General features: G+C 62.7%; 3 protein-coding genes across 3 annotated transcripts; 1 reads left to right on the forward strand and 2 right to left on the reverse strand.

Annotated features, from left to right (window-relative positions):
* Nucleotides 1-2,789: 2,789 nt before the first annotated feature.
* HINT2 (histidine triad nucleotide binding protein 2) lies at nucleotides 2,790-4,175 on the reverse strand. Its single transcript, XM_055790943.1, is given in 6 exon segments — nucleotides 2,790-2,929; nucleotides 3,042-3,114; nucleotides 3,199-3,279; nucleotides 3,281-3,304; nucleotides 3,397-3,555; nucleotides 4,091-4,175. Coding segments are annotated over 6 exon segments (498 nt in total). The 5' UTR covers nucleotides 4,160-4,175; the 3' UTR covers nucleotides 2,790-2,837.
* A 585-nt stretch (nucleotides 4,176-4,760) lies between these two features.
* On the reverse strand, nucleotides 4,761-9,526 carry TAF1C (TATA-box binding protein associated factor, RNA polymerase I subunit C). Its single transcript, XM_055791580.1, is given in 15 exon segments — nucleotides 4,761-5,067; nucleotides 5,069-5,963; nucleotides 6,272-6,409; nucleotides 6,543-6,717; nucleotides 6,885-7,013; nucleotides 7,108-7,243; nucleotides 7,364-7,435; nucleotides 7,551-7,674; nucleotides 7,801-7,911; nucleotides 7,986-8,233; nucleotides 8,321-8,391; nucleotides 8,483-8,578; nucleotides 8,670-8,776; nucleotides 9,068-9,161; nucleotides 9,275-9,526. Coding segments are annotated over 15 exon segments (2,808 nt in total). The 5' UTR covers nucleotides 9,407-9,526; the 3' UTR covers nucleotides 4,761-4,787.
* A 2,061-nt stretch (nucleotides 9,527-11,587) lies between these two features.
* Nucleotides 11,588-20,584, forward strand: TMEM8B (transmembrane protein 8B). The gene is made up of 13 exons (XM_055791700.1): nucleotides 11,588-11,722; nucleotides 14,623-14,812; nucleotides 15,296-15,503; nucleotides 15,658-15,791; nucleotides 15,926-16,185; nucleotides 16,455-16,810; nucleotides 17,128-17,224; nucleotides 17,434-17,557; nucleotides 18,920-19,062; nucleotides 19,253-19,431; nucleotides 19,521-19,667; nucleotides 19,742-19,858; nucleotides 20,083-20,584. Exons 1-13 carry the CDS (start codon nucleotides 11,617-11,619, stop codon nucleotides 20,416-20,418), a joined length of 2,397 nt encoding a protein of 798 aa, XP_055647675.1. The 5' UTR covers nucleotides 11,588-11,616; the 3' UTR covers nucleotides 20,419-20,584.
* Nucleotides 20,585-27,454: the final 6,870 nt, after the last annotated feature.

Below are 27,454 nucleotides of genomic sequence, written 5' to 3' on the forward strand. Positions count from 1 at the left end.
TGCCTTGGCCAGGGAGGAGGCCTGGGCCCAGACAGTGCTCACTGGGTGTGGCCTTGTGACAGGGGTGGCCCCAGAGGCTCTCAGGGGACAGGGCAGGTGGGCACTGTGCCCGGGCCAGGGCAGCTGGGCCCCACCGGGGTGGCAGGAGGGACGTGCCTGGCACCGGGCTCCTGGGGACACACTGCTCCCCATGAGTTGACCCAAGTGACCCTCCCCTGCTATTTGGGCCTGGCCCTTGGGTGCGCCTGTCAGGGACCCATGGCTGGCCCTGGGTGACAGGGCAGGATGGGCCCAGCTGGTCCCCCACAGGCATGGAGCAGCCCCCCTTGCCGCCAGCCCTCACTGGGCCCCCGTCCCCGCCGAGGCCAGGCAGAAGAAGGGCCCTTTGATAGCGCGCAGCAGGCTCCGTCGCGAGGGCTGTTATTCCAGCGTTCTGCGGTGTGTGCTGCCGGGGCCACCACGTGCTCGGCGCTGGGGCCTCTGTTTTTCCTGGCTGGGGATGTGCCTGGCCCCTCTGGCCTCGGCCGGCCGGGGCCCCCAGCGGGGACAGCTTTCCCCTCCGGGTGCTAGGCCCTGTGCCAAACAAGGGCTTCTCCAAGCCCATCTGCTAAGCAGCTGCAGGGAGGAGGGAGAGACATGCCCCAGAGCTCAGGCTCAGCAAAGGCCCCCCCCCCCCTTCAATGCTTGGACTGCACCAGACCTGCTGCGGCTGGGGGTGGGTGCCTGTATGTGCCAAGGGCTGGGTGCTCGCTGCAAAGGTGTTGGGGTGCATCCTGTTGGTCGTGCCCCCATGCTTGGCCCTGGGCCTAGGGCTGGCCCCTGAGCTGCACCCATAGGTCAGCTCATGCACCCCAGGGTGCTCTTCCCAGGAGGGTCCCTGGCTTCCCCACCAGACACAGGTGGGCTTGTCCCCAGAGCAGCCAAAAGCCTGGCCAGGCAGCATGGGTGCCTGGGGAAGCCAAGGGACACTGAAGACACCACAGTAGTGTGATACAAGGACCCTGGCGATGCCAGCCCAAGGGTGTGCACTCACTGTGGGGCAAGCTGCTCCGGGGTGGCACATGGGGCACTGCTGTGGGGCAGCAGCCCTGACGCTGCTGGAGCACATCTGGCTGCCTCTCGCTGGCTGACACATCCCCCACCACTCCCCGCCCTGCTCTTTTGGGAACTTGCGTCATTTGTGATAGTCTTTGGCTGAGAAAACAGCCATCACCCCCCCACCTCACCCCTCCCAGGCCCAGCACTATGGGGCTGTGCTGCCCTGGGGATGCTTCAGGACTGAAAAAATAAACCTGGTGCAGAAGCAAACACAATTGCAGGCGTCTGTCCTCTGATCTCCTGTGCCAGCACTCACCCTCTGCCAGGCTCGGCATTCCTGGGGACTGCTCCAGGTGAGCTCTGGGGGATGATGCACTGGGGATCCTTGGCCCCTCCTTGGGGTCCCTGGGGAGATGGGGACCCCCGCCCCTCTCTGGGGTCCCCCGCCACGAGACAGGGCTGTCCCACGTCCAGGAGTGGCCCCAGCCCGTGATGAGGCTTGAGCAGGTCTCAGAGGTGGGAAGCATCATCATCCAACATTTTTAAGGTTCGTTTACACCCCAGAAACACTCCCCACACTACACTGGGTGGGGAGGCAGGGAGCGGGGGTGAAGTGACTGGACTCTGCCACGGCCCTGTGCCGCTCCCGGGCGGCCCCCCGCCACCAGCGCCACCGAGCCGGAGGCTGAACAGAGCGGCCATTCTCCCCGGCAGGCTGCGGTCCCCTGTGCGGCTGGCAGGGGCCCAGGTGGCCCCGCCGGCGGTGCCAGGTGGGCCCGTGCGCTGCGCCAGCACCGGCCCCCGCCACTAAATATAGCCCACGGCGCCCAGCGGTGGCCAGCACGGCGCGGGAGAAGGAGGCGCGGGAGAAGGAGGCGCGGGGCAGCGAGCACGCAGCTGCACACGTGCCAGCCCCCCAGCATGCGCAGCCCCCCCAGAGTTGGCCGCGGCCGCAGGCAGGCACGTGCGTGCAAGCTCAGCGTGCACACACACACGTGCTGTGTGCGTGGGGTGCTGCTGTGCTTGCCATTCAGGAGGTGGGGTCTGCGGCTTGCAACGCCATGTGTTCCACATGGTGGTGCGTGCGCAAGGGGCCTGGGGTGCACAAGGGGTCTGTGAGTGGCCTGTGTGCACCCGCCTTCACCACCGCGTGAACCCCCATCACCCCCACACGTGTCGCCCCCGCGTGCATCCCCCCTGCCACCCACCCACTGCTTTGTGCCTGCGCTGTGCGATGGGGGTCTGGGGTGCATGACACTGTTTTGCATGGTGGTACACGCACAGAGGGTGTGTGGTGCGAGGTGTTCTGCACAGCGGTGCACATGTTGCGGGGGCGGGGGCACACAGGAGTGCTGGGGCTCTATCATGGCAGTGGGGCTGGGTGGGTGGCCCAGGGTATGTGGGTGCTGCTGGCACTGCTCTGGGATGTTCCCCAGCTCGGGGACACCTCCATGACACCCAGCCTGCTCCCCGCTTGCCCAGCACCAGCATGGGCCTTCTGCCTGTGGGATGTGGGCACCCCTTAAAAACCTCCTCCAGCAGGGGGGCTCCAGAGAATCTCCAGCACGACCAGTTGGGATGTGGGGAGCCCAGGCCCCCACTCCAAGAAGCAGGGCACCAAGTCCCACCCGTGTCCACACCCTGGGTCCCACTGGCATGTCTTCACTGCTCTGCAGCACCCAGGGCCACCCCTGCCCAGGCTAGCCACCCCCACCCCCACGAGGGCCACCCGGACACAAAACCACCCAAGCCTCTGCCAAGGAGATGCTTTATTGGGGGGCAGTGGGTGGGCGGTGGGCTTAGCCAGGGGGCCAGCCCATCTGCCGCCCCCCCAGCACATGGAGGTGCAGGTGGTACACGGACTGGGCACCATGTTTCCCGTCGTTGATCACTGCCAGGAGAGGGACAGGCGGTCAGGCCACCCCTCCTGCACACCCCCAGCCACCCGGGACCACCGGCAAGGGTCCTCCTACCCCGTGGCACAGCACGGGACAACAACTCACCGAGGCGGTAGCCCTCCACCAGCCCCTCCGCCTGCGCCGTGCGTGCTGCCACCACCAGCAAGTGCCCCAGGAGCTGCAGGGGGAGAACGGGACGGTCGGTACCGGGCATGTGTCACTCCCCCACCCCCAAATATCCCGGAGACCCGCCTGGACTCACCTCTGTGTCCTGGGGACCCACACTGCTGATGCGGGGGATGGGGCGCTTGGGGATCACCAGGAAGTGAACGGGGGCTTGGGGGGGCCACATCGCGGAAGACCAGACACTGGCGGCAGGGTGGGAGCAGGGTGAGCCCCGCACCCATGGGTGCTGCCCTCCTCCCCCTCCCATGGGACACGTGCCCTGCTGTCCCCCTACCTTGTCATCTTCGTAGAGGATGGTGGCCGGCACGCTGCGGGCGATGATCTTGCTGAAGATGGTGGGCTGCCCGCCCGCCCTCTCGCTAGCCGCCGCTGCCCGCCGCGCCTTGCCCACCTCCCCGTCCTGCCCGCCGGGCGCTGCCGCCGCCGCCCGCCGCTGGGCCGGGGGACACAGGGGCCTTAGGGGCTGCCCACGCGGGCCGCGGGGACACCGCGTGCAAGGGGGAGGGGGTGCGTGGGGGACGCGATTGGGAGTGGCGAGGTGTGTGTGTACATGGGGGGGGGCTCTGCACATGGGGGCACACGGGGGCCGTGTCCCACGGGGAGGGTGCACCGGGGGGTCACGGGATGGGGATGACGCACGGGTGCAGGCTGGGGTAAGGGGGGATGGGCGTGGGGGTGACCGCGTGCGACGGGATTCACTGGGGGTGCACGCAGGGGGTGCACGCGGGGCTGATACCCGTGGGCGTGGCAGGGAGGATGCACGCGCGGGCGACACGCACGGGAGCGACGAGGGGGGGTTCACGCGGGTGCACACTGGTGCTCCGAGGCCCCGTTGTCGCCGGAGCGTTGGGGGCCGGTGCCCACGGCGGGACTCACACCGCCCACAGACATTGCCCGCGGGTGGGAGCAGCAGCGAGCCTGGCGCAGGGACGAGGCCCACCCCTCCCCCCACCCCCCTCCGCGCCCACCTGCCCCGCGCACAGCGCGCCCCGCGCAGCCCAGCCGCGCGCCAAGCCCCTCGCCAGCACCGCCGCCATCACCGTCGCGCCGGCCCCGCCCCCTCCGCCCCATTGGCTCCCGCTCCTGCCACTCCCACCCCTGCCCCCACCTCCCCACCGGCGCCTTAAAGTGCCCGCCCGCGCCTGCGCCCACGCGTGACTCCCCCGTCCCCGCGCGCGTCCCCCTTGTGTTGCAACACAACTTGTTGCAACAACAACTTGTGTTGCAGTGCTGGGGGACTGCGTGCATGAGGACCTGCTGCTACAGTGGGCCGGCCTCCTCTTCGATGACGGCCCTACAGGGGGGGCACGGGCCTGGCTGCCCCCCAGAGATGGGGGGGCACACAGAGGCTGCCTGGTGTACCCCGGAGGGAAGGCCATGAACCACCTCTGTATCCTTACCCACGGGGTGTCCCCAGGGAGGGAAGTGGGGATTGTGTTGCACTGCCCTTAGCTGGCACCCCAGATTTCCAGGACGTGGTGCTGAAGGAGCTGCCCCGCAACACAAGCAACGACTTGTTGAAGGAGTGCAACACAAGCGCGACTCCCGCTGCCCCTCCGCACCGCACCGACGGGTACCGTGACCCCGCGTGGCGGCGCAGCACCACCCCCCCCACCCCAGTGACGGCCCGGGGCGGGGGACTGGCCAGGCGGCGTTTATTGGTGCTCAGAAGCCCATGCGCGGCCGCTTGCGGCGGGGCTGGGAGGCGGAGGAGAGCTGGCTCTGGGAGGAGAGCTGGCTCTGGGAGGAGGGGATGCACTGCTGGCTGGCCTGGCTGCCGGGGGGCTCCGGCGGCTCGGGGGGCACCTCGGCCCACACCGCCAGGTAGTCCCGCAGCGTCTTGCGCCGCTCCTTCGGGATGCCGCGGCTGCGCAGGCTCTGGGAGGACAGGAGCTCGTCGTCGTGCAGCGGCGATGCCGGGAGGGGGCTGCCACCCGGCGGAGAGCCCTGCTTTGGGGGGCTCCCCTTTGGGGGGGCGCGGGTCGGGGGCCCCATCGCTGGGCTGCGACAATTCGGACTGGTAGGTGAGGGAGGAGGTGAAGCTAGCCGAAAGGCTGCGACGGCCCCGGGATCGCTTCTGCCGCTGCCGCCGCTCCCGCAACGCCTGCTGCCTCTGCGCCATGTTGAAGCTCATCCTCTCCTCCCACGACTGCTCCCAGTCCCGGGACCAGGCCTTCGTCAGGCGGGTGCTCAGGGCGTCCAGACCCTCTGCCGGCTGCAGGAGGGCAGGGGCCTGGGGGCCTGGGGGGTCCCAGCGCCGGATGCACCCCCCTTCCCGCATGGCCTGGCGCAGCTGTTGGCGCACCTGCCTGTGCAGGGCACTGGGGCCAGGTGGCCACTCCAGCTCTTTACGGGTGAAGAGGCGCTTCTGGCTGAAGGTGTCGGGACTAGCCTGCCTGGGGTGCTCCCTGCAGCCCTTGGAAAGGGCCTTCAGCCACCGGCAGTACCGTATGGCCGTAGCTGGGCTGGGCTCCGCCCGGGAGGGCTGGGGGCTAGCACAGGGCTCCTGGGGGAGCTCAGCTTCCTCCAGGGCCGCTGATGTGTCTGCATCCTCTTCCTCCTCCTCCTCATTGAAAATCACCTCCAGGTTGGACAAATAGAAGGTCTGCTCTTCCTCCACCTCGTCTTTGTCCTCTCTGCCCAAGCCTGGTGGGCTGCTGGCTGGAATCTCAAATAGAGGGGAAGAGCCAGGCCCTGCCGTGGCCTCAGTCCTGGAGATGACTGCAGGGGGCTTCACTGCCTCATGGGTCAGCCTCTGGCAGAAGACATCCCCAGCCTCAGAGAGCTGGAAAACCAGCAGGGACTCATGTGGTCCGTCCTTCTGCAGTGCAGCAGCCAGCCCTGCTGGGACAGGAAAGTCATTGACACAGGTGTTCCAGCCCTAGGGCCCCTCCTGGGGCCTGACCAGCAGTGGGGGCTGCCATCACCCTCAGCCTATCACCCCCAGCCCTGGCATGTGCACAATCACTGCTGGCTCCTGTCCCCCATATCCTCTTCTAGGTCACTGATCTCTTGCCCAGGGCTGTTCAGGGCTTTGCTTTTGCTTTTTCAGCCACTACCCCGCAGGGCACAGCAAGGGCTACACTCCCCACTCCAGCCCACTTTCTCTTCTCCAGGACCTGCACACCCAGGCGGCGTGGGACACCCACCAGTAGCTGGGGCACTGAGGCGCTGCTGAAGCAGGTGGTGGCGGTGCGGGAGCTGCGTGGGAAAGTGCTGCAGGCAGCCGGCGATGCTGTGCAGCTTCTGTGGAGGTCCCACCAGCCGGCAGGCCGACTGCCTGCCCCCTGTGGAAGAACACACCAAAAACTAGCCAGTGAGCACCAATGCCAGGATAACAGCTGGTGCCAGCAGTGAGGAGGCTGGGATGCAGGCACAGAGGAGACCCAGCCCCACAGCACCACCGAAACCCCATCTCACCCTGGTATTGCAGCATCAACAGCTCCTGGGTGCGAGATGCACCAAGCAGCACCTTATGGCTCCTCCCGGGGCCTCCTGGCATCAGATGGGCAAAGAGAGGGGGATCCTTCATCATGTGCGTCCACTTCAGCACAGGCACCAGCGGCAACCGCTCATCCAGCACATACACAGAGAACTGGGAGGGCAGGCACAGCTTGGGGGTCTCAACACAACACACCGTGGCAGCCCCCCTCAGCTGGGCAATCCCCCAGCCCCATGGGCACTGGCAGCCAGGGCTGTGCCACAGTGTCCCGTTCCCCCCCCCAGCCCATGGCTGTCCCTCCCAGGTGTGGTGGGACTCACCTGGGAAGCAATGAGGTGCTGGAAGGGGTGAGCCCTGCCCAGGTACATGGGCAGCACCACGCGCTCACCCTGTTGGCAACCATTTGCCTCACCTGCCTTGAACAAGTTGAAGTAGCATCTCTCGGGGGCCTGCAGCAGCAGAGTGGGGCACTGTCAGCACTCGGGGCCAAGGAACACACTCCCCCAGCCAGCACGAGCCCCGTGCCCACCCTCCCGGGCTCACCCGGGTGTCCAGGCACTGCACGCCAGTGCGGTCAGCACAGCTCAGCACCCGCGGGTGGGCTGTGAATTCGCTCCAGCGCCAGGGTGAATGGTCACAAAAAAACATAGTCTGGGGGTCATGTCGGAGCTTCTGCAGCCTGTGGGGAGAAAACAATGCCAGCACAGGGCTGAGCTGCTGCTCTCACTTGAGCCCCTCCATACCACTGAGATCTAGGGGTCTGTACAAGCCCGGTCCAGCCCTGAGTGCCCCATCTCACCCTGTCTCAACGCTCCAGAGGTAGACGGCTCCACTCTGGGTGCAGACAGCCAGTTCCCCAGGTAGGTGAGGGCTGCAGGATGTGGGCATGGCATCAGCACAGAGGTGAGATCACCCACCACAGAGGGGAGGGCTGCAGAAGAAGCAGCCTCCCACTCCTTGCAAAGCTCTGTTCCCCCAGTGCCTACCTGACAGTGAGGCAGGAGGCAGGCACGCTGGTACGGATGACCTGCAGTGGGGTGGGGGTTGCCCCTGTCCTGCCTGGCACCCTCCAAACACCGCAGTGATAGTCTGAGCGGATACCAACAAAATCTGACAAGGGGACAGCAGGCAGCACGTGAGAAGGCATGGTTTTGAGGGTTCCCTGCCACCTCTCCACCCCACACCCTGCCCAGCCCGAGGTACAGATCCTGGGTATGGATCCTGGGGCTGGCTCACCTTCCCTATCCACCCGAGTGGCAGCCACTTGCCGGATGCGCCCATTGAGCTCAAATTGGGCTGGGGAGCCCCGGGTGCGGGGCAGCTCCTTCAGCACCACGTCCTGGAAATCTGGGGTGCCAGCTAAGGGCAGTGCAACACAATCCCCACTTCCCTCCCTGGGGACACCCCGTGGGTAAGGATACAGAGGTGGTTCATGGCCTTCCCTCCGGGGTACACCAGGCAGCCTCTGTGTGCCCCCCCATCTCTGGGGGGCAGCCAGGCCAGTGCCCCCCCTGTAGGGCCGTCATCGAAGAGGAGGCCGGCCCACTGTAGCAGCAGGTCCTCATGCACGCAGTCCCCCAGCAGCCCCAGCGGCACCTCAAAGAGCCAGTCGCGGCTGAGGTGGGAGAACCAACGCAGACGGGAGGTGAGGTACTGCTGGGGGCAGCCTCTGCAAGGGTACAGATGGCGTCAGGCAGGGGGAGAGAGCAGGAGTACCCTCAGGCCTCTCCAGGGCAGGGGCCATGGGGACACTTACCGCCTGGCCTCCAGACGGGCAATTTCCTCCATCAGGGCCGTCATCCGGATAGTACTGCTCCGAGCCCGTCTCTGCAGGGAAGACAAGGAGTCAGAGGTTGAGGCTGGCAGTTGCAAGGGGAGGAGTCCGGGATGGCGCTGTCACACCTGGATGGACACTGACCGTCACCTTGGAGTTGCCCAGGTAGAAGTTCTTGTGCAGCAGCTGTCCAAGGGAGCCAAATGCATCTTCTGGGTGATCCACAAAGAAATGGCCCAGCTGTGTGGGAAGGACAGAGAGGGGCTGGGAAATGCAGAGATTCCATGCCACCTCCCAGGGCCTCGGTGGGACATGGTGCCCCAGATCCTACCTGCTTGGTGAAGTTCAAGGTGGCTCCAGACTTGTCTGTCCGGAGCTTCCTGCGCAGGAAGCCACGGTAGAGAATGTCCTGAGGTGTGAGCGAGGGGATGCAGCAGCCTGCGGGGAGACGGCAGCAGCTGGTTGGTACTGCATAAGCAGCAGGACCCCGTTGCAGCACTGCAGGGCAATGGCTCACCCATCCCCACTCCCTCCTGTGCCAGTATCCCTGGGAGAGCTGCAAAAGCTGCCCATGTGAGTGTGGCAGAACCAGCAGGGACCTTGAGGTGCAGGGCAGCTTGGCAGGTGGGTGCAGAGGTGGCATGGGATGTCTGTCCCGTGTGTCATCATCGTGTCCCCCCCCACCCCGCACCACGCAACATACCCCTTCCCGCCCCCCGCGACCCTCACTCTCGTTGGGAGGCAGAAAAGGCACCGCAGCGGCGTCGGCAGGTTCCCAGCTCTCGCCCGTCTGGCCGCGGTGGGGCACGAACGCCGTCTCGGCCTGCAGGGCGCGGAGGCAAGAGGTGAAAGCTGCTCCTGCCCGCCCCTCGCCGGGCTCCCCCGGCCCGGCCCGAACCCCGGGGCAGGGCGGAGCGGGCTGCGCCGCGGCCTCACCTGGCGGCTGGAACGGCCAGCCCCCAGCACCTGCCCGTGCTCGCCCCAGCCAGCGGCCGGAGCGGGGCCCCCCTCCTCCCGGGGCGGGCCAGCGCCGAAGTAGCAGGGGAAGAGAGCGTCCGGGAACTCCATAGCCCCAGGGGGTGCCGGTGCCGGGCGGGGCGGGGCGAGGCGGGACCGGGCCTGGGCCTGGGCCTGGGCCTGGGCTGGGCCGGAGGGTCCCGGGGTCCGAAACCAGCAGCACTCCGTGCCCGCGCGGGAACGGCGCCGGAAGTGGCGTCACCACAGCGTCGCGCTACTGGCGCCACTCACCAATCAGTGCCCCCTGGCGGCAGGAGGAGCAAACGCCTCTCCGCCGCCGGTACTGGCACAAGGCGCGGGGACCGGGACCGGCACCGAGCGGGGGGAAGCGGGGGCAACCCGGCCGGACCAGGCCGGCACTGGGAGAGCCCATCGGGACCGGAACAAACCGGGAGACGGGCCGGGGGCGGGCACAGTCCTCCCCTGCTAGCCCCCAGGCGGCAGCGGGGAGCCCCCGGCGGTCCTGCCGCGGGCGCGCCGCGTCCTTCGTGGCCGGCCTGGCCCCGGTGCTGCGTTGCAACACCGAACACCCTGGGGACGAGGGGCTAAAGGGCACCTCCTGGAGGGATGGGGGGGGTGTAGGGCTGCTGCAGCCCACCCTGCCCTTCCCCTGCCACCCGCCGGCTGCCTGGCTCCGGGAACCCCGCTCCCGCCCCGGCTCCGGTGCTCTCCCCTCGCCCAGGGCGGCGGCGGGCTCCCCATGGAGGACCCGCCTGGCTCAGCACCCCCACGGGTACCCACGCCCACCGGTGCTGCTCACCGCGGACGGGTCTGTCCTGTGGAGCTCTGGCGGGACCCGGGGGCCTTTGGGGAGTATCTGGGACAGGGACACGCACACACCAGACTCCCCCGTCCCCTTCCCAAGGAGAGAGGGTCCAGGCTGCTCCCGGAGGGACCGCGGGCCTCGTTCATCCCTCTTGTGCCAGGGGCCACCGGCCTGGAGCCGTGCCCCGGGGGGTCTGAGCCGGGAGGCGGCGCTCAGTCATGCCTGGAGGGGGGCTGCGCTTGGCGGGGGGGGCCGCTGGGCAGCCAGGCCGGACCACCGGGGGGCGGCTGCTCCCCCCGCAGCTCCACGGTGCTCCGTTATGGGGGAATGGGGTGGGAGCGGGGCTGGCACAGGGCAGAGCGCTCCCAGGAGCAGAGCTGTGGCCACGGATACCCCCCACCCCCGCCTTCACCGCGGTCAGGGAGGATGGTGATGTCAGGGGAGTTTGGGGATGATGTCAGGGGAGTTTGGGGAAGCATGGTGAGATCATTTCCAGTCGGGATGCCCTCATCCCCTCAGGCAGTGCCCAGACCCTCTGTCACAGACACCTCCTCTATGTAAGATAAATAATTTATTACAACAAGACGGTGGCTGCTGTTAGCAAAATACCTGATCCCCATCAGACAGCCCCGATAGGTAGCCCCCCCCAGCCCTCATAAGTAGCCCTTGCTATTTCACATCCCCCCTCCACAGGATCCCTGTTTGCCCCTGGCATTGTAGCCCCCTTGTCCTCCTACACCACATCCCCACAGCCCATTTCACCTAAGTCCTGTGTCCCTCTTGTAGCTTAGCCCCATGGCCACCTGCATCCCAGCTTCATGTCCCCTGTCTCCCAGCCCCGTGTCCCTAACCCCAGCTTATGCCCCTGTGCCCCAAACCTTATCCCTGTCCCCAGACTGCATCTTTGCCCTCAGCCTTAGGTCCCTGTCCCCAGCTTATATGCTTGTGACCAGCCCCAGTGCCAGCCCCAAGCCCCATGTTCCTCTCCTTCAGCCCCATATCTCTGTCCCCCGGCCATATCCCTGTCCCGAGCCCCAAGCCCCTGTCCCCAGCCTGTGTCCCTGTCCCCCCAGCCCCGTATCACTGTCCCCAGCCATTGTCTCTGTCCCCAGCCTATGTCCCCGACCTCAGCCCCATGACCCTGTCCCCAGCCTGTGTTCCTGTTCCAACCCCTGTGTCTCCATTCCCGGCCCGTGTCTCTGTTGCCAGCCCCATGGTTCTGCCCCTAGGCCATATTCCTGACCCCAGCCCCGTGTCCCTGTCCCCAGCCCCGTCTCCCCGTTCCCACCCATCTCGGTGCCCCGAGCAGCGGCGGGACCACCCCGGGGGAATCGAGTCGCTCAGGGGGGCGGGGGGCTGCCGCCGGCGAGTGACACGCGTGGGGGCCAATGGTCGCGCGGGGGCGGCCCTGGGGGGCGGGGCGGGTGACGTCATGGGCGCCGGTGCGCGGCGGGGCTGCTGGCGGCGCGCGCCCCACGGCAGCCGGCGCGGCGGGATGGGCCGGCGGGGCGGCGGGGGCGGCGGGCAGCGGCGGCCACTCGCCCCCCGCCTCGGCCTCCCGCTGCTGCTCCTGCCGCTCCTCCTCCCGCCGCCGCCCGCCGGTGAGTGCCGCGGGGCCGGGGGCGCGGGCCGGGGGGGGGGGCGTGCGACGCGTGTGGGGCACAAGCGCGACGGGGCACAGGGACGAGCCCACGGGATGGGGCGCAGGGTGCGCACATGCGTGGAGGGCGCGTGCCGTGGGACGGGGGGATGCACAAGCACGGGGGCGCGTGGAGCCGTGAATGGGGTGCATACGCCATGGGGCGCGGAGTGCGCGTGCCGTGAGGCGGGTGTGTGCAGTGGGTGGGAGGTCTGCGCGCTGTGGGGCGAGGGGCTGCGTGTGCGGTGGGGGGAAGGGTGGCCGCGTTGTGGGGCAGGGGGACGAGCTTGCGACAGGTATGAGGTACATGAGCTATGGGATGTGGGGCGTGCACGCAGTGGGGCGGGGGTGGGTGAGGATGGGGCACAGGGGTGCAAGCAGCGGCGCGCAGCATCCGCTTGCTGTGAGATGCAGGATACACGTGCAGTGGGACAGGTGAGTCTGTGCAAGGCGGGGCGGGGGGCACACGCAGTGGGATTTGGGGCACGTGTGCAACAGGGCACGGAGGTAGGCCCGGCTGGGTTCGGGGTGTGCGGGCAATGGGGCAGGAGGTGCTCCTGCAACAGGGCACGAGGTGGGTGCGACGGGACAGAGGATGCGTGTGCCGTGGGGTGTTTGCGTAACGGGGCACGGGGCTGCACGTGCAGAGGGTGCCAGATGCCTGTGCAATGGGGCGCCAGGATGTGCGTGCGGTGGGGCATGACGATAAGCCCGCCGTGGGGCGCGGGGTACCCGTGCGGTGGGCCACGGAGATCAATGTGCAGTGGGTCACGGAGGTGTGGGTGCCAGGGGGACGCAGGCGGTGCAAGTGCAGTGGAACCCCCTGGTGGGGGGGGCGGTGGCATGTGCACGGGCCGCGGGCCTGGGGGGCTACCGATGCAGGGCAGAGGGCTGTGCGCGTGCAGCGGGGCAGCGGGGTTGGACAGCCCGCGGGGAGAGGGGGATGTGCGCGCAGGAGGCGTCGGGATGCGACGGGGGGGGACATCGGCGGGACTGTGAGAGGCGATGAGTGTGCCATGGGGCACAGGGAGCGGGCTTGGTGACGGGGGTGCGGAAGGGGACCCAGGGACTTGGAGGGGGCACCCCTAAGGGAGCGGGGCAGCTGGCCGGGGGCTGCCTGTCCCGCGGGGCCGGGCCGCGGCGCGAGGGTCGCCGTGGGGCAGCGGTGGGGCTGTGGCGGGAGCTGTCCGCGGTGCTGAGCGACGGCGGGAGCTGTCCGCGGTGCTGACGGCCGGCCGCGGCGTGGGGCTGTGGTCCGGGGGTGGAAGATCCTGCGGCGCCGGCCGCTGGCCTGAGGCAAAGGGGCACTTGCTTTCCTCCTTCTCCACCCACCTTCCATGGGTTGGAAATCTCGTTCCGTCCTCCAGCAGCTCTCCCGTGCTCTGGCCACACCGACACGGGGCTTTCAGACTGACCCTCTGCCTGCAGTCGGCTCCTCCTGCCTTGCCCTGGGCGAGTGGGTATGGGGAGAAGCGTGCTGGGACTGGGAAGCTCTGAGTGCTTCTGCCATGCCACTTCCTAGAGCTGCATTCGACATCCCCTCCTTTCTGGGGTCTCCTGCCAGGTCACTATCCCCGGCTGGGGAGGGGAGCTCTAGAGTGGCTTGGTGGTTCATGGTGGGGAGATTGGGATCAGGTGCTCTTGCATTGAGACAGGTATTTAATGTCTGGCTTGTTTCGCCTGGAAGTGAAGGGGAGGGGGAGCTGCCTTTGTTCCAGGCAAGGGAGCAGAAGCGTGTCAGTGTACAGCTGGCTGGGGCTGCACATAGGCAGCACAAACACAGGTGCACACAAGCACATGCACGCACTTCCAGCCAGGTGCATGCTGTGCAAAGCAGCCCTTCTTCTCAGCTATCCCACTCGCCAGTGGATGAGTCCTCCTGGACACAGCCCTGCTCCCAGCCCATTCTCTGCTGGTGTCCCACTTGCTGGCAGCTTGTCAGGAGGTGCATCTCATCCTTGGTGCATCTCTGGGGAGTAATGGATGGGTCTGCCGGGCTGGCACTGGAGAATTGTGGCAATGGTAGGGTGAAGTTAAAGCCGCTGTGTGGAGACCAGGTCTCCTTTGTCTCTACTGTGCTGAGGAAGTGGCTGACCCTCTGGTACTGCGGCTCCTAGAAATCCCTGGAAATCAAACTGTCAGACAGTTGGGCAAGGGGAAGTGGCCCCAGTGTGTGCTGCGGACTTGAAGGGGGTATCTTGCAGACATGGGGGTGTGCACAGCATGCACACCCATCCATGTGGGTGTGCACACCTCCACTTTGTTGTGCATGCAGACAGCACCCACGTGTGCATATGTGCACACATATGTGCACCATTCCTCCTCCGCAAACCATGGGAGAGCTGGGAGGCTGTCCAGGCAGTGCACTGCTTGCTGCTTCTCCTGGCTCTAGGGTGGGACTCTGTGGTTTATGATGGGCTCTGTGCTGAGCCTCCTTGGCAGGCAGAGAAGGGGACATCTATGTCCCTGTGGGAGCTGACCTGTTGGGGCAGGGCTGGAGCCATAAGGAATGGCCCTTTATTAGAGGTAAATGCAGGGAGCGGGTCCTCACTGAAGAGGATGATGAGTTGAAAGAGGTGAGCTGGCTCCAGAGGGTGAGTGCCCACAGCTTGGGGAACTGGGCTTGAGGCAATGCTGAACCAGGCATGATGCAGACTGTGCCAGGGCTGGGAGGCACAGCTGAGCACAGCTGACATCAGCCCTAGGGACTCACTGAAATGGCACAGTACCAGCCCTTCCTGCCTCCAGGCTGCTGATTTTGGGACATGTTCAGAGCCTGGATGGGTCGGCCTGGTCTGGGAGGGGTGCTGCAACCCACCTAGTCCTTCACCCTGCTGAGAGCCCCTTGGGTGTCCTCTACAGATGGACTCTTTGTGACTGACTACTTCACCCGCACACCACGCAAGCTCAGCCCCTTCCGCTCCTTTGCCAGCATTGAGCTCTTCCACTTCCACATCCCTGAGGACACAGTCATCGCTGTCTGGAACCTCATCACCTTCAAGGAGCAGGGTGGCACTTTCGGGGACCAATGCCCAGATCGTAGCATCACCGTGTAAGTAAGCAGCCTGCCCTGTCTGTTTCCTTCTTGCCTGCCCCTGCTGCTCCCTGCCTGAACTTGCCCTGGAGCCTGGCTGCTCCTGTCTGCTTCTTGCTTGCACGTGCACATGTACGTACACGTATGCACATGCACACATACAGAGGAGCGCTCATGCACACACATGCATATGCAGGTATGCACTTGTGCACAGATGCACACAGATGCACACACATACACATGCATGCTCGCTCCCCATGATTCATCTTCCCCAGGACCATTGCAGGCTCTGATCTTTTGTGCTTTTCATACATGAACGGTTTTGCTTGAACACCCACCCTGGGAGGCTCACAGTCTCCAGCAAGGTCCCAGCTTACAAATGGCTTCCCATAAAGTCTTTGAGCTTCCTAATAGCATGGAGGACAGAATCCCATGTGTAGGGCATGCTGGCCCTGCTATGATACCTAGCCTGCATCCTGTTAATTGCTGTGTTGCCTGCAGGTATTTCCGCTCAGGGGCTCCCTCCGTCATTAACCCGTTGCACACGCACTTCCCCAGGGACACAGCTGTCCCTGGCTCCTTCGCACTGACCCTCACCTGGACCCTGCCCAACCGCACCACAGGAGTGTTCAATGTCACCAGCCCACTGCCTGGGGACTGGTTCCTGGCTGCCCACCTACCCAAAGATGAAGGCAAGATCTCCGTCAAGGTGAAGGGCTTGTGGGGACTGTGGGGTGGCCGGGCTCACTGCACTGCTCTCCTGGGGTGTGACTGTTCTGGGCTGGCAGTGCCTGGGGCTGGTGTCCCAAGTGGGGATAGTGCCCTGTGCCCCCTGCCCTGAGCTGACTGTTCTGCTGGTGCAGGGGCTCTACGAGGAGTGCCAGTATCTCTTCCAGCCACAGCTTATTGTGCAGCGCCTGGTGAACATTGCTGTGCTGTACCCTGGCTTCATCACTGAGCAGAGCATGGCCCCCCACAACCGCTCCTACCTTTACAAGTGAGTGTGAGAGGGTCTTCTAAGGAGGAGGCATCCCCAGGGTGAGGAGCTGAGGGTGCTCCATCCCTCTGGCTTGCCTCCCCAGCCTCGTTGGTCCATGCTGAGAGGCAGGACATGACACCGCTGTCCTGCAGGGTGTTTGTGCCCAGCTACACATCGCGGGTGCTGGTGGAGGTGCTGCGATGCCGCGGGGTTGAGGGCTGCCCGCTCTGGCTGCGTGTGAGGGCCAAGGCTCCCCCCCTGCACAACTCCACGGCTCTGGACTGCCGGGAACATGCTCCCTGCCAGCTGACACTGGACCTGCCCTTCTGGCAGCACTGGTACTATGTGCTGGTGGAGAAACACCCTGGGGTGCCAGGCACTGTCTCCTTTCAGGTCAACGTGCAGCTCACAGGTGAGGGTGCACAGGGAGGTATGGGGGGGCAGGGGCGAGGGGGCCATGGTCTTGCCTCTGCTTGGGTGACTGCTGGGTGATAAAGGATGCCCCCAGGATCTGGCCTCAGCTGGGCACAGGGTTCTACCCAGCTCTGCTGGGATGGGGACACTGGGAGGTGTTGGGCATGGGTTGCAGATGGAGGTAAGCAGTGGGCAAGAAAGGGATGCGGGAACTAAGAGGGGGCTGAGAAATCTGTGTGTGCCCTTGCTGATGGCTCTGTCCCCCAGACTGCTCCCGACCCAGCCTGGCCCGGCCACCCTTCCTGCCCTCCAGTGCCTCCATGAACATGCCCCACTCCTTTGGCTCTGCGGGTGGGCTGGCGCTGGGGGACAGCCCTCCACCGACCAGCCCCAACAGCACAAAGCACCCGGTCCCCATCCCCATCACCTCGCCTGCTGGTGAACGGTGCTGGCCGGTCCGCCCCACGCTGCGCAATGAGCTGGACACCTTCTCCGTCCACTTCTACATCTTCTTTGGGCCCAATGTGTCAGTACCACCCGACCGCCCTGCTGTCTTCGTCATCAACCTGCTACCAGTGCTGGACAGTGGTGGGGTGCTCAACCTGGAGCTGCGGCTCAACGTGGTGAGATGGCGACATTGCATCCTGGACGGGGCAGGGCAGCCCAGGGGAAATGGGCTGGGAGATGGGTCATGTCAAAGCTGCAACAGGGGAAGGGACAGGATTTGGGGGACTCTTGGGTCATGGGCCATAGTTTGGAAGCTCAAGGGTAATGGAGCACAGATTAGGGTGCTCCAAGGGCAGGATGATGGCCTGGATTTGGGGTTGTTCTTGGGTGATGGGCAGTGGGTTAGGGCACTGCTAGGTAGTGTGATGTGATCTGGGTGCTGTCAGAGCAGGGGACATCCTTAGCTTAGGGCCATCTCCTCCTCTGCTGTCAGAGCTCTCTGTGTGGTGAGAACGTGACGGTGTTTGGGTGTCTGAACCATGAAGTCCCGCTGACGTCTGGTGACAACTCCTCGGTCACCTGTGAGACAGGTAGGCTGGGCTGTGCATGTCCAGCTTGCCATGGCTGTGGGAGTCACACCCCTGCATGTGTCTGGCAAGAGGCTGGGTAGGAGATGGCAGAGACCGTGGGGGCATCTGGCCCTGGAACCTGGCATGGGGTGCTCTGTCCCTGTCCCAGCTCTGCCCAGGGGAAGCAGTGGCCTCCTCCCCTGCTCACCTGGACTTGTCCCGGCCCGCAGAGTCCCTGGCAGGCTTCCTGCTCTCCGTCAACGCCACAGCCAGCCTCAGCCGCCTGCGGATCCCCTACCCCCAGACGGGCAGCTGGTACCTGAGCCTGCGCTCGCTCTGTGCCACAGAGCACGGGTAAGAGACTCTGTCTGGCCCCTCCCTGCGTGCCCAGAAGGGATGTCCCCACCATGGCCTGCATCCATGTGCACTGTGGGTCCGTGGGTGTGCCTGGCCCCTGAGCTGCATGTCAGTGCTCACGTGTGTGCACGTGGCTTCACGAGCTGTGTCTCACCGCGTGAGTGCCTGCGTGGGCATGGATGGTTCTATCCTGTGCCTGCCTGACCATCTGTGGGTCCCTGCGGCTTTTCCCTCTGTCTTGTGTTTAGGAAGTGCCTGTCAGCTTGTGAACGCCATGCATCTGTTGGTGCCTGCCCATCTCCGCAGCAGTGTCCATCTGTACCCATGCCTGGGAGGGAGCTGGGCTGTCACTGCGAGGACAGGGCTTGGCTCTCTGGTCAGGCTGCTGTGCCCTTGCTCTGCTCAGCCTCTCTAGGGACTGGTCATGTGTCTGTGGCTCTGCTCCTGGCCTGTGTGTCTGCCTGAGAGCCCCGTGGAGAAGAGGGACTGTGGTGTATGTGTGTGTGTGTGTGTCTGTAGATGTGAGTGCATGTGGGGCTCTGTGCTGAGGAGATGGTGCTGTGTGCATGTTCAGTGCATGTATGTAGGCAGCACTCGGTGTTTGGTGAATGTATGCAGACAGCACTGCATGCATGTTTGGGTGCACACATGTAGATGGCTCTGTGTGCATGTTTGCGTTTGTGCAAGCAGACAGGGTTGTGTGTGTTCTGTGTGCACATGTGCAGATTTGACTGTGTCAGTACACATAGGGACAGAAGATGTGCAGACGTGCGCTGTGCATGTGTGCAGACAGCACTGTGTGCAAGTTCACGCACGTCAGGGTGCCTGTGTTTGCACAGGCAGCAGTAGGTGCATGCTGTTGGGGCATGGGCTCATCTGTGCTCCTGCGTGCTGGAGCTGCTGAGGTGCTGGGTGTGCCCAGAGCTGTGTACATTGGAGGTGCAGGGCAGCCGGGATGCTGTGCCTGCTCTGACTTCACTGTGTTTCTAGTTCACACTGTGTTGCCAGTTGCAGTCAGTCCTTCCATGACACAGTCACATGAAGGCATTGCAGGGCATGGTGTTAGCACAGCAAAATCCAAACGAAATAAGAGCCAGCTGATTGAGTTGCAAAAGGCAAAGAGGGTCTAAGCGCAGCCACATTCCTCCTGCCTGCCCAGCCTGGCCCAGACAATTGCAGCACACAAGATCCTGGGGGACTAGCTCTCAGCTGCCATATGTAGCACCGAAGCAGCCTATTTCTGCGTTCACCCAGTCTTCCATCACCTGCCAAGTGTGGGTGTGACAGGTGCCTCTGGTGGAGGCAGGAGATGCTCAAGGGGCACAAGGCAGGGGCTGATCCCCTTCTCCTGTACCACAGGTTCGAGCCCTGCACCAATGTGACGGCCGAGGTGTACCTGCGTGCCTATCTCTCACCCTGCATCAATGACTGTGGCATCTATGGCCAGTGCAAGCTGCTGCGCACCAACAACTACCTGTATGCCGCCTGCGAGTGCAAAGCTGGTGAGAGCTGCCCCAGGCACCCATGGTGTCCTCTGCACCCAGGACCCCCACTGGCGTCCTCCCTGGGGATTGCGCACCCTATCAGTCCCCCCGCTATAAGTCTCCATAGGGCACTGGAAAGGGGCTTCCCTGCTCCCTCCGCAGCCCCTGTGAGTGCTGCAGGGGTGATGGTGGCTCTCCCTGACCACAGGCTGGAATGGCTGGGGCTGCACGGACAATGCCGAAGCTTTCTCCTATGGCTTCCAGCTCCTCTCCACACTGCTGCTGTGCCTCAGCAATGTCATGTTCGTGCCTCCCGTGGCCATTGCTGTCCGCAGCCACTACCTCCTGGAAGCTGCTGTCTACATCTTCACCATGTTCTTCTCCACTGTGAGCATGGCGTGGGGGTGGCTGTCAGGGGGAGGCGAGGGGCCAGGGCTGTGCAGGGCTGGTCTCACACCCTTTCCCTGTTACCCCAGTTTTACCATGCTTGTGACCAGCCAGGCATCGTGGTGTTCTGCATCATGGAGTATGATGTGCTGCAGTTCTGTGACTTCCTGGGCTCCCTCATGTCTGTTTGGGTCACCGTCATCGCCATGGCCCGGCTCCAGCCCATTGTCAAGCAGGCAAGTGTGGGAACATGGCACGAGGGGGGGGCACAGAGAGGACCTATCCTGATGAGTGCCCTGCTGCCCCACAGGTGCTGTACCTGCTGGGGGCAATGCTGCTCTCCATGGCTCTGCAGATGGACCGCCATGGGCTCTGGAACCTGCTGGGGCCCAGCCTATTCGCCTTAGGGATCATGGCCATCGCTTGGGTAAGGAGATATTGTCCCTGTTCTCTTAGGTCCCCATCCTGGCTGCACTCAGCATCCTGCCCAGCTGTCTAGCACCACTGTCCCACCAACATCTCCCCTCTGCTACCCCCACCTTTCCCCATGAATGCCCCTCTCTGGCTCCTGGAGATGCGGCATTGTGGCACAGGGGCTGTGCCTGTCCCTGCTGGGGCTGCCTCTTCCAGCCCTCCTTTTACCTACTGCAGACGGCTCGCACCATCCGGCGCCGCCACTGCTACCCACCAACCTGGAAGCGCTGGGCTTTCTACCTGTGCCCGGGAGCACTGATTGCTGCGGCTGCCGTGCTGCTCTACGCCTTCGTGGAGACGGAGGAGAACTACTTCTACATCCACAGCATCTGGCACCTGCTCATCGCTGGCAGCGTCGGCTTCCTGCTGCCACCCCGCGCCAAGTCCAGCAGGCGCATGGGGCCGCTGCCCCGGCGCAAGGGCTGCGGGTACCAGCTCTGCGTCAATGAACAGGAGGAGCTGGGGCTTGTTGACCCAGCTGTGGCCTCCATCAACAGCATTTGTACCAGCTGATGCCAACGGCAGCCCGGACTCCTCTGGCACGGACAGCAACCCCGTGGGGCCTGGCATCTGCTCTCTCTGCCAGCCACCCATCGCCAGGAGCGCCAGGACTCCTCTGGGTGGGCTCACAGCCACCCGTGCCACCTTGTTCTTGCAATTACAGCCTGGCTGAACTTGTCTCCGGGAGTTGCTGTGACTCGGTATGGTGCAGAGCTGGGGGGGCTCAAGGCTGAGCTGGGGCCGTGCTCCTTTCTTTGCTGGGCCGTGCAGGTGCCTGGGGGACATAGCCAGTCTAAAGGGGTGAATGGCAATGGTCTCTCGCTCTTGCTCAGGGGTCCATAGCAAGAGATGCCACTCTGCAGTGGGCTGCTCTGGGGCTGACCCAGGTCCGGCATCAAGCAAGAGGTGGGGGGCCAGGGACTGCAGTCTTTTGGCTCGCTGCAGGGCAGGCTGTGGAGCTGGAATAACTTTGTAATGGCATTGTGCTCCACAGGACAGCTGTATTACCTGACCCATGGGTAGCTATGCTGCGCCAGGGCAGCCAGGGTCCACCCCAAGCTGGCAGGACTGTGGGGAGCCCATAACCCTGGGGGTAGTTGCCACTGGGGATTGGTGGTGATGCTGCCTGCCGTGGTGATGCATCGGTCTGAGAGTGCACTGCCTGCAAGGGCCACATCCACAGAAGCACACAGCCCTGTGGTGTCACCTGCTGCCCAGAGCAACCTCCCTCAGTGCTTCACATGTGGGTGCATCACCCAGGAGCAGTGATGCTGTGTCCCTGTTATTGCCACCAACCATGACCAACTGTCCTGTCTGCAGGACAGGGCATCAGTGGGAGGGGCCATTGCATCTGGGGATATACACTGGGGACTGTACCCACCCCATCTGGTACCTGGGAGAAAGGGTTAGGACAACCCTTTCTCAGCCCCTGTTCCTCATCCTGCCCTGTGGTCAGACCCATGGGCTCAGCACCCACTGGACCCAGTCATGACTAGTGGTAAGGTGGCAAACATCTGGGCTTTGTGTTTGTGGCTCATGGACAGGGCATTTCTACCCTGCTTCTGCATCTCACAGGGGGCAGGATGGACCAGAGGAGAGGGCAAACCCTCTCTGGGGACTGCTCCAACCCCCTGGGCTCTTCCCAGCATTGCAGGGGTTGTCAGGGGTGAGTCCCCAGGAAAAGCTCTGCACCCCAGTGGTCACATCCTGGCTCTGCAGAACCCTCCTGCCAGCAGCCCCCTCCTTGTACCCTGGGGACAGAGCCCAGCTACAGGGAGATTTACTGGATGCCTAACAGGATTAGCAACTGCGGGTGGGCAGGCAGCTATGTAATAGGATTGCAATCTAATTAAAACTGCTGCCTGGGAGCTGAGCCCCAGCTGGCCTGAGTGGGTGGGCATGGGTGGGGGTGCTGCGGGGGCTGCTGGAGAGGATAGCAGGGATGAGGTGGGCAGAGCAGAAGGAAGGGTGAGCTGGTGGGGGCCACGGTGGCATTTGTGGATTCAGGGCTTTCCTGCTTGCACCTCAGGCCTTGCCAGGGGTGATGGCTGTGGGGAGCCAGCCTGGGGTGGAGGTGTGTTGGGCAGCCCAGGGTGGCTGGGCAGGAGCCCTGGTTACTGTGCAAGGGGGCCGGGGGATCTGTACCGGCTGCCCTACTTCCCCTGAGAGCTCACTCTCCAGCCTTTTCTCTGTCACACAAAATGCCTTGTCTGGTCCAGCCAGGCGGCTGATTAAGGATTAATTTTTTAATTTAAAACATTACTCACTTCACCAAGTCCAATCACATCCCCCTGGCAGTAGCAGCCCCCAGAGAATGAGGAGCTCAGCTTTAGCTTTCACATCAGCAACACACTGGAGTATGGTGCACACTGAGCACACCACGCCAGCAGGTGCACAAGCCTGGTGGGTGGTCCTGCACAAATGCACCCCAATGTCATGGAGATATCCATGCAGTGTCCTTAGGGCTCCCTCATCCCCTGCCTCACTGCTGTAGGGCTGAAGTGAAAACCTGCTGCTTGCCAAGCCTGATGAGCGTGTGGTAGCATGCACATTCCCCTTGCAAGCAGCTGCACAGCCCCTGGCCTGTCCCACAGCAGACACTGTGGGGGTGGGAGGTGCAGGTCTGGACCCCTGAGTGGTCCTGGCAGTGGCAGGCAGGGGTTTTAGCCAGCAGAGCTACCCAGGGAAGCCTGGAGGAGCCATGCACTGGCTCTGCTGGACTGCGCTTCTCCAGGCTTCTGGGACAGCTCAGCACTCCCTCTCGTTTTAATTAAACCTGCGATGGCATTTTTCATCTCAAGGACAGGCCAAGTGGCTGACCGTACTGTCAGGGAGGGAGCTTAGCCAAGCAGTGCTGGAGGGGATCCTGATACTCTGCCAGCCCAGCTCATCCCCCGGGGATCATAGGCTGCCCACTGAGAGGTGGTAAACTCCTCCCCACTTCATCCCCCAGCCCCAGTGGGGCAGGAACATATCCCCCTGCCCAGGAGGCTGGCACAGCTCAGGGAGCATTGTGGTGCCGTGCAAGTACAGGACATACAGTCTTACAGGACTGAAAGGTTTTTGCACAGTGCTCCTGGCATGAAACATGGTGAAGACACTCTTTCCCTGGGACATCCAGTACAGGGTGTGCGGCACTGTCTTTCCCACCAAGCCTGGCTGGGAGCTTGCTGGGACACTCCATGGGAGTCTCCGCATCCCCTCAGCCTCCCCGCCACTGCAGGGCTGGGACCACTGGCCTGTCAGTCCCTACTGGATTAGATGAGCTTTACCAGTACGCTCTCCATGGTGTTCAGCCTCCACTCCATTAGGATGTGCTTGGTGTGAAGGCTGGACCCTGCCTTTCCACCCCTGCTCAGAGAGTTGGGGTCTCTGTGACTGCTGTCACCACCCCCAGTGTAAACAGCCTTCCTGATGCTCCATCCTTGCCTCTGCCAGGCACAGTAACCACATAACCATGGCAACAGTGTCCCTATAACAACCAGGTACATCTGACATCCCCATGGCAACCGACTCCCTGAACAGCTGGTGAAGAGCTTTGCTTCCTCAGTGCTGGAGAGGGATGGAGGGGTTCGAGCTCCACCAAGGCAAGTGGCTGCCAGGATGTGGGGACAGACACAGCTAGGAAGGGCTTTGGCCTGGTGCCTGGGCTAGCACAAACCTTTGTGGCCTTTATCCTGCCAGGGAGGCTGCGGGGGACACAGGTGATGCAGGAAAAGGGGGTGGCCCTGGGGACAGCATCACCTCTGCTCAGATTCCTGCATTGCAGCCCTGTCCTGCCTGCTGGCTGTCAGTGCCATCACAGTAGCATTCCCTGCTCTGACACACACTCCTTGGAAATGTGTATCCCAAAGGCCGGGACCATGCTTCCTCCCATAACCTCCTCCTGCCCCTAACTCCCACAGCAGGGATGCTCTGCCTATTGCCCACAGACTGCCCTTCCCACAGGGCTGCTGGGCCCTCCCGCCACTGTCTGCCCATGCCTGCTGGGCCAGACTCACCAGACAGCAGACCTGACGCAGTCTGTCATTGCAGACAGCAATTGCACGCCATGCAACTTTAATGTGTCAGGCCTGAGTTACTGAGCCCTGCAGCGGGCTGCTTGCGTGCAGGCAGGACCCATCATCCCTCCTCCTCTCCCTGCCTGAGCATGCCCGAGCAGGCAGCAGCGTGTGGGGGCTGGTGAGAGGTCCCAGGTTTTAGGGTCTCTCCAGGTGCAGGGGGGTGCCATGCCCCTTGCTAGCCCCAGGAGCTGTGAGGTGCAAGTGGCAGGGTGGCTGCTGGTGCCACCAGCTTGGTCTCCTTGGGGTTGGTTTTCCCCAAACATGGCATTATCTCCACAGGGTGCAGGAACAGGTGTGTAGGGAGGGATGTGCAACCCTGCTCTGTCTCCACCTCAGCATTTACTCCCTGCATCTTCATGAAACCCCACGGCCAGAGGCAGCAGAACCTCCACTGCTGCCCTGGGAGGTCCTCGCCCCTCCTGCTCACTGTGCTGCCAGACCAGAGCAAGATGAAGCCTTTCCACCACAGTCAACGTGAATTCCACTGTCCATGCCACCAGAGCTTGCTCCCTGGCCAGGCATGGCTGTCACAATGCTGCTCTGGGGATGATGAAAGTCTGGGAGAATGGTCCGACTGCTCTCTTCTTAGCAATTTGCCCGGTGCACCCTGCAGCCACTCGACGATTTTCTCTTCAGAGTAGCAAGCTTCGACTGCCCTCCCTGTGCAGACCCATCCATCACCCAAGGTTGGCACCACCATGCAGATCACAGACACTGGAGCCACCTGCTGTGCTTTGTCCCTGGCCATCACTCAGTCCAGCAGACAGTGGCCGCACCATGGCCAGCCCAAGGGGAGCAGCTCTGGGCATGCAAAGGGACCCCATTTCCCCTGGAGCAACCCACAGAGAGCCTGCTTGCTAACCCCTCTTTCTTCCCCATCCCCTAGCGCTGTGTCTCACCTTCCTCACTGCCATCCCCAGCCCCCATGGCATGTCAGGGACCCCTCAAAGCTTCAGCCCCAGCCTGCAGCATGTGGGGTGAGGGCCAGCTGGGAGCCAGGCACCCACAAATGGGAGATACAGCTACAGGTGGAAGCAAGCCCAGCTCCAGTGCATGATGCTGCATTGCTCCTGCCGTGGGGCATCTCTCCAGGTCCCTGCCCCAGGGCAGCACCACAACGTATGGGATAGAGCTGAGCATGAGAAAGCCAGCCCAGAGCAGGGGCAAGGTGCTCAGAGTTGGACCTGGGGCATTGGAAACCAGCATTACGGCAGCAGCACCCTCTGCCATGACACCTGGGGGGGTGAGAAAGCAGCAGCATAGGAGGGCATGCCAGGTTTTGCATGAGGGTATGGGTGCAGGGGCCATGGAAGGAAGGAACAAATGGCTTAGGTGTACCCACGGGGACTGGAGCATCTCATGGGGACTCTGCCAAAGGACAAACAGCAGTTGCCACAGTCGCATGGCTGGAGAGGAGCTGTAGTCAGGGAAGGGGGACAATGTGACATGGGAGCCCAGGCAAATGTGGCGGTGATGCATTGTGATTTTCAGTCACTGCTAATTAAGTTTCTTGGAGAGGCTGTTGGGGGAACCTGGTGGGGGGTGTGGGGGGTGTGGGGCTGGGCTCAGAGCTTTATCCCTTGCAATTTAATAAAGGGCAGATGAAGAGCTGCTCTGCCAAGCAGAAAAGCCACTTGTGTCGTCCTTAACTTCATCAAGGGAACTGCATAGGAATCAGGAAGCTTGCTGAAAGAAATTAACAGAGCAGCCAGGAGGGCAGAGCGCCGGCAGACAGCATGAGAATTGCTCAGAGCAGCATGCTGGAGACTTAAGTAAATGAACAGGTCCTTCAACGAGATTTGCAGGGCCAGTGTGGCTGAGGAGCAGAGTGGGTAAACGAGTGAGAAAGGTTATCCCTTTAAGGAGGGGAGCTGTGTCAAAATGGGAAGCCTGCGAAAGGGGATGAAGTTACCTGAAAAAACGGGGAAAAAAAGACCCCCCAAAAAGGCTTTGAGGAAGATCTTGGCAACGGTATAAAATTGCAAATAATTTTGCAATGCGAACTTCAAGGTGTAGCTGTAGCAATGAGACTTTGGAGATGTCCAGGGGTGCCCCAGAGTGCTGCAACCCCGACCTACCTCCTTCGGATGAATCTTGGGGTAGGACTTGTGTGTCCTGCAAGGCTTTTGTATTAGGACAAGAAAGTCAAGTGTTTCTAGCCCCAGAGCAGACATCCAGGGCCCATATATCAACAGAGAGGGATGCTGCTGAAAAAGCAGCCTTGTTGCATCACAGCCGGTGAGTAAGGGAAGGGTCTCCTGCAGGCTGTGACTACACAAGAGCAAAGTCTACAAGTGTGAAGTGCAGCTGTGCTCACTGTCAACTTGTAGGAAATTAAGGCAGTTACTCTCATGAGAAATCAGCCCCACACCAACAGAAATCAAACTGTTACAGCAATACAATCCTGGATAAATTTATCTTAAGAAGCAAGCCTGCAGAGGAAGATAAAACCATGTTAGCAGAGGCTGAGAACATTTTCCATGGGATGCAAAGCCACTGTTCCCTTTATGCCTTGCAGATTAAAGTTTTCTCATAAAATCCATTTCCCCCCACTCAAGTACCACCACTAAAATTTCCCTTGAGAGAACCAAGTGCTAAGTATTATGTTGTTATGTATGAACGGTGCTCTCAGCAGAAGCTATATTAAAGAAATCACATTGAATTTCCCTGTTGAAGTGTGAGTGGTGCCTACACCAAGGGGAATATTACAGTTGCTTCTTACTTTATATAAAGACGCTTCACTACCTCCAGGGCTAAACCCACGGGCTGCGCATTTTGAGGAGGAGTATTTTGGCTAAAATTAAATAGACTTGGAACAAGTGCAATCCAGAGGCTCCTGGCTCAGCAGGAGGGGAGGTAAGTCCCAGTGGGCTCCGGGCTCCACATCCTCCCAAAGAGCTTTGCCCCAGGGCTGGCCTGCAGTCAGCAAATCTCCTGCCAGCATAGCTATAAATCCCAGACAAGCTCATGAGGGTTGTTGTTCTAATCAACTAATGAAGACGTCTCCTGCAGGGAAGATGGATAATCTGAGCTGGAGGCTTCTTCCCTGTTTGGGGGGGCAGACGTGGAGCAACACCCAGCTCCTCATGAGGGACCCCATAAACATTAGTACACCTTGAGGATCAGGGTGCAGTCCCTGCTGCAGAGAGGTGCCAAGTGCTCCCAGGCACTGAGCGTCTCCCTGCACCCTGCCTTCAACTGAAATTCATTCTCAGACCCTGAGTGCGCTGTGGTTCCGGGCTGCCTTCAAAAACCCACTTGACCCCATCCTCCGCCTGCTGGGTCTGCAAGCAGCTTGCCTGCTCTCATCCCTGAGTCTTCACTTCTGTCTAACCCTGTCTGCTGCAACACAGACTGTTTTTCACGCAAATCACATGAGAAAAATCAAGGTCTGATGAGAGTGAAGTCTGTGCAGGATCTCCCTGAGCCACAGCTAGGCACAGTGCAAGGAGGATCCACTTCAAAGCAGGGAGCCGCTTCATTAA

The sequence above is a fragment of the Falco peregrinus genome, chromosome Z (assembly GCF_023634155.1).
Source record: "Falco peregrinus isolate bFalPer1 chromosome Z, bFalPer1.pri, whole genome shotgun sequence".
Taxonomy (NCBI): Eukaryota; Metazoa; Chordata; class Aves; order Falconiformes; family Falconidae; genus Falco; species Falco peregrinus.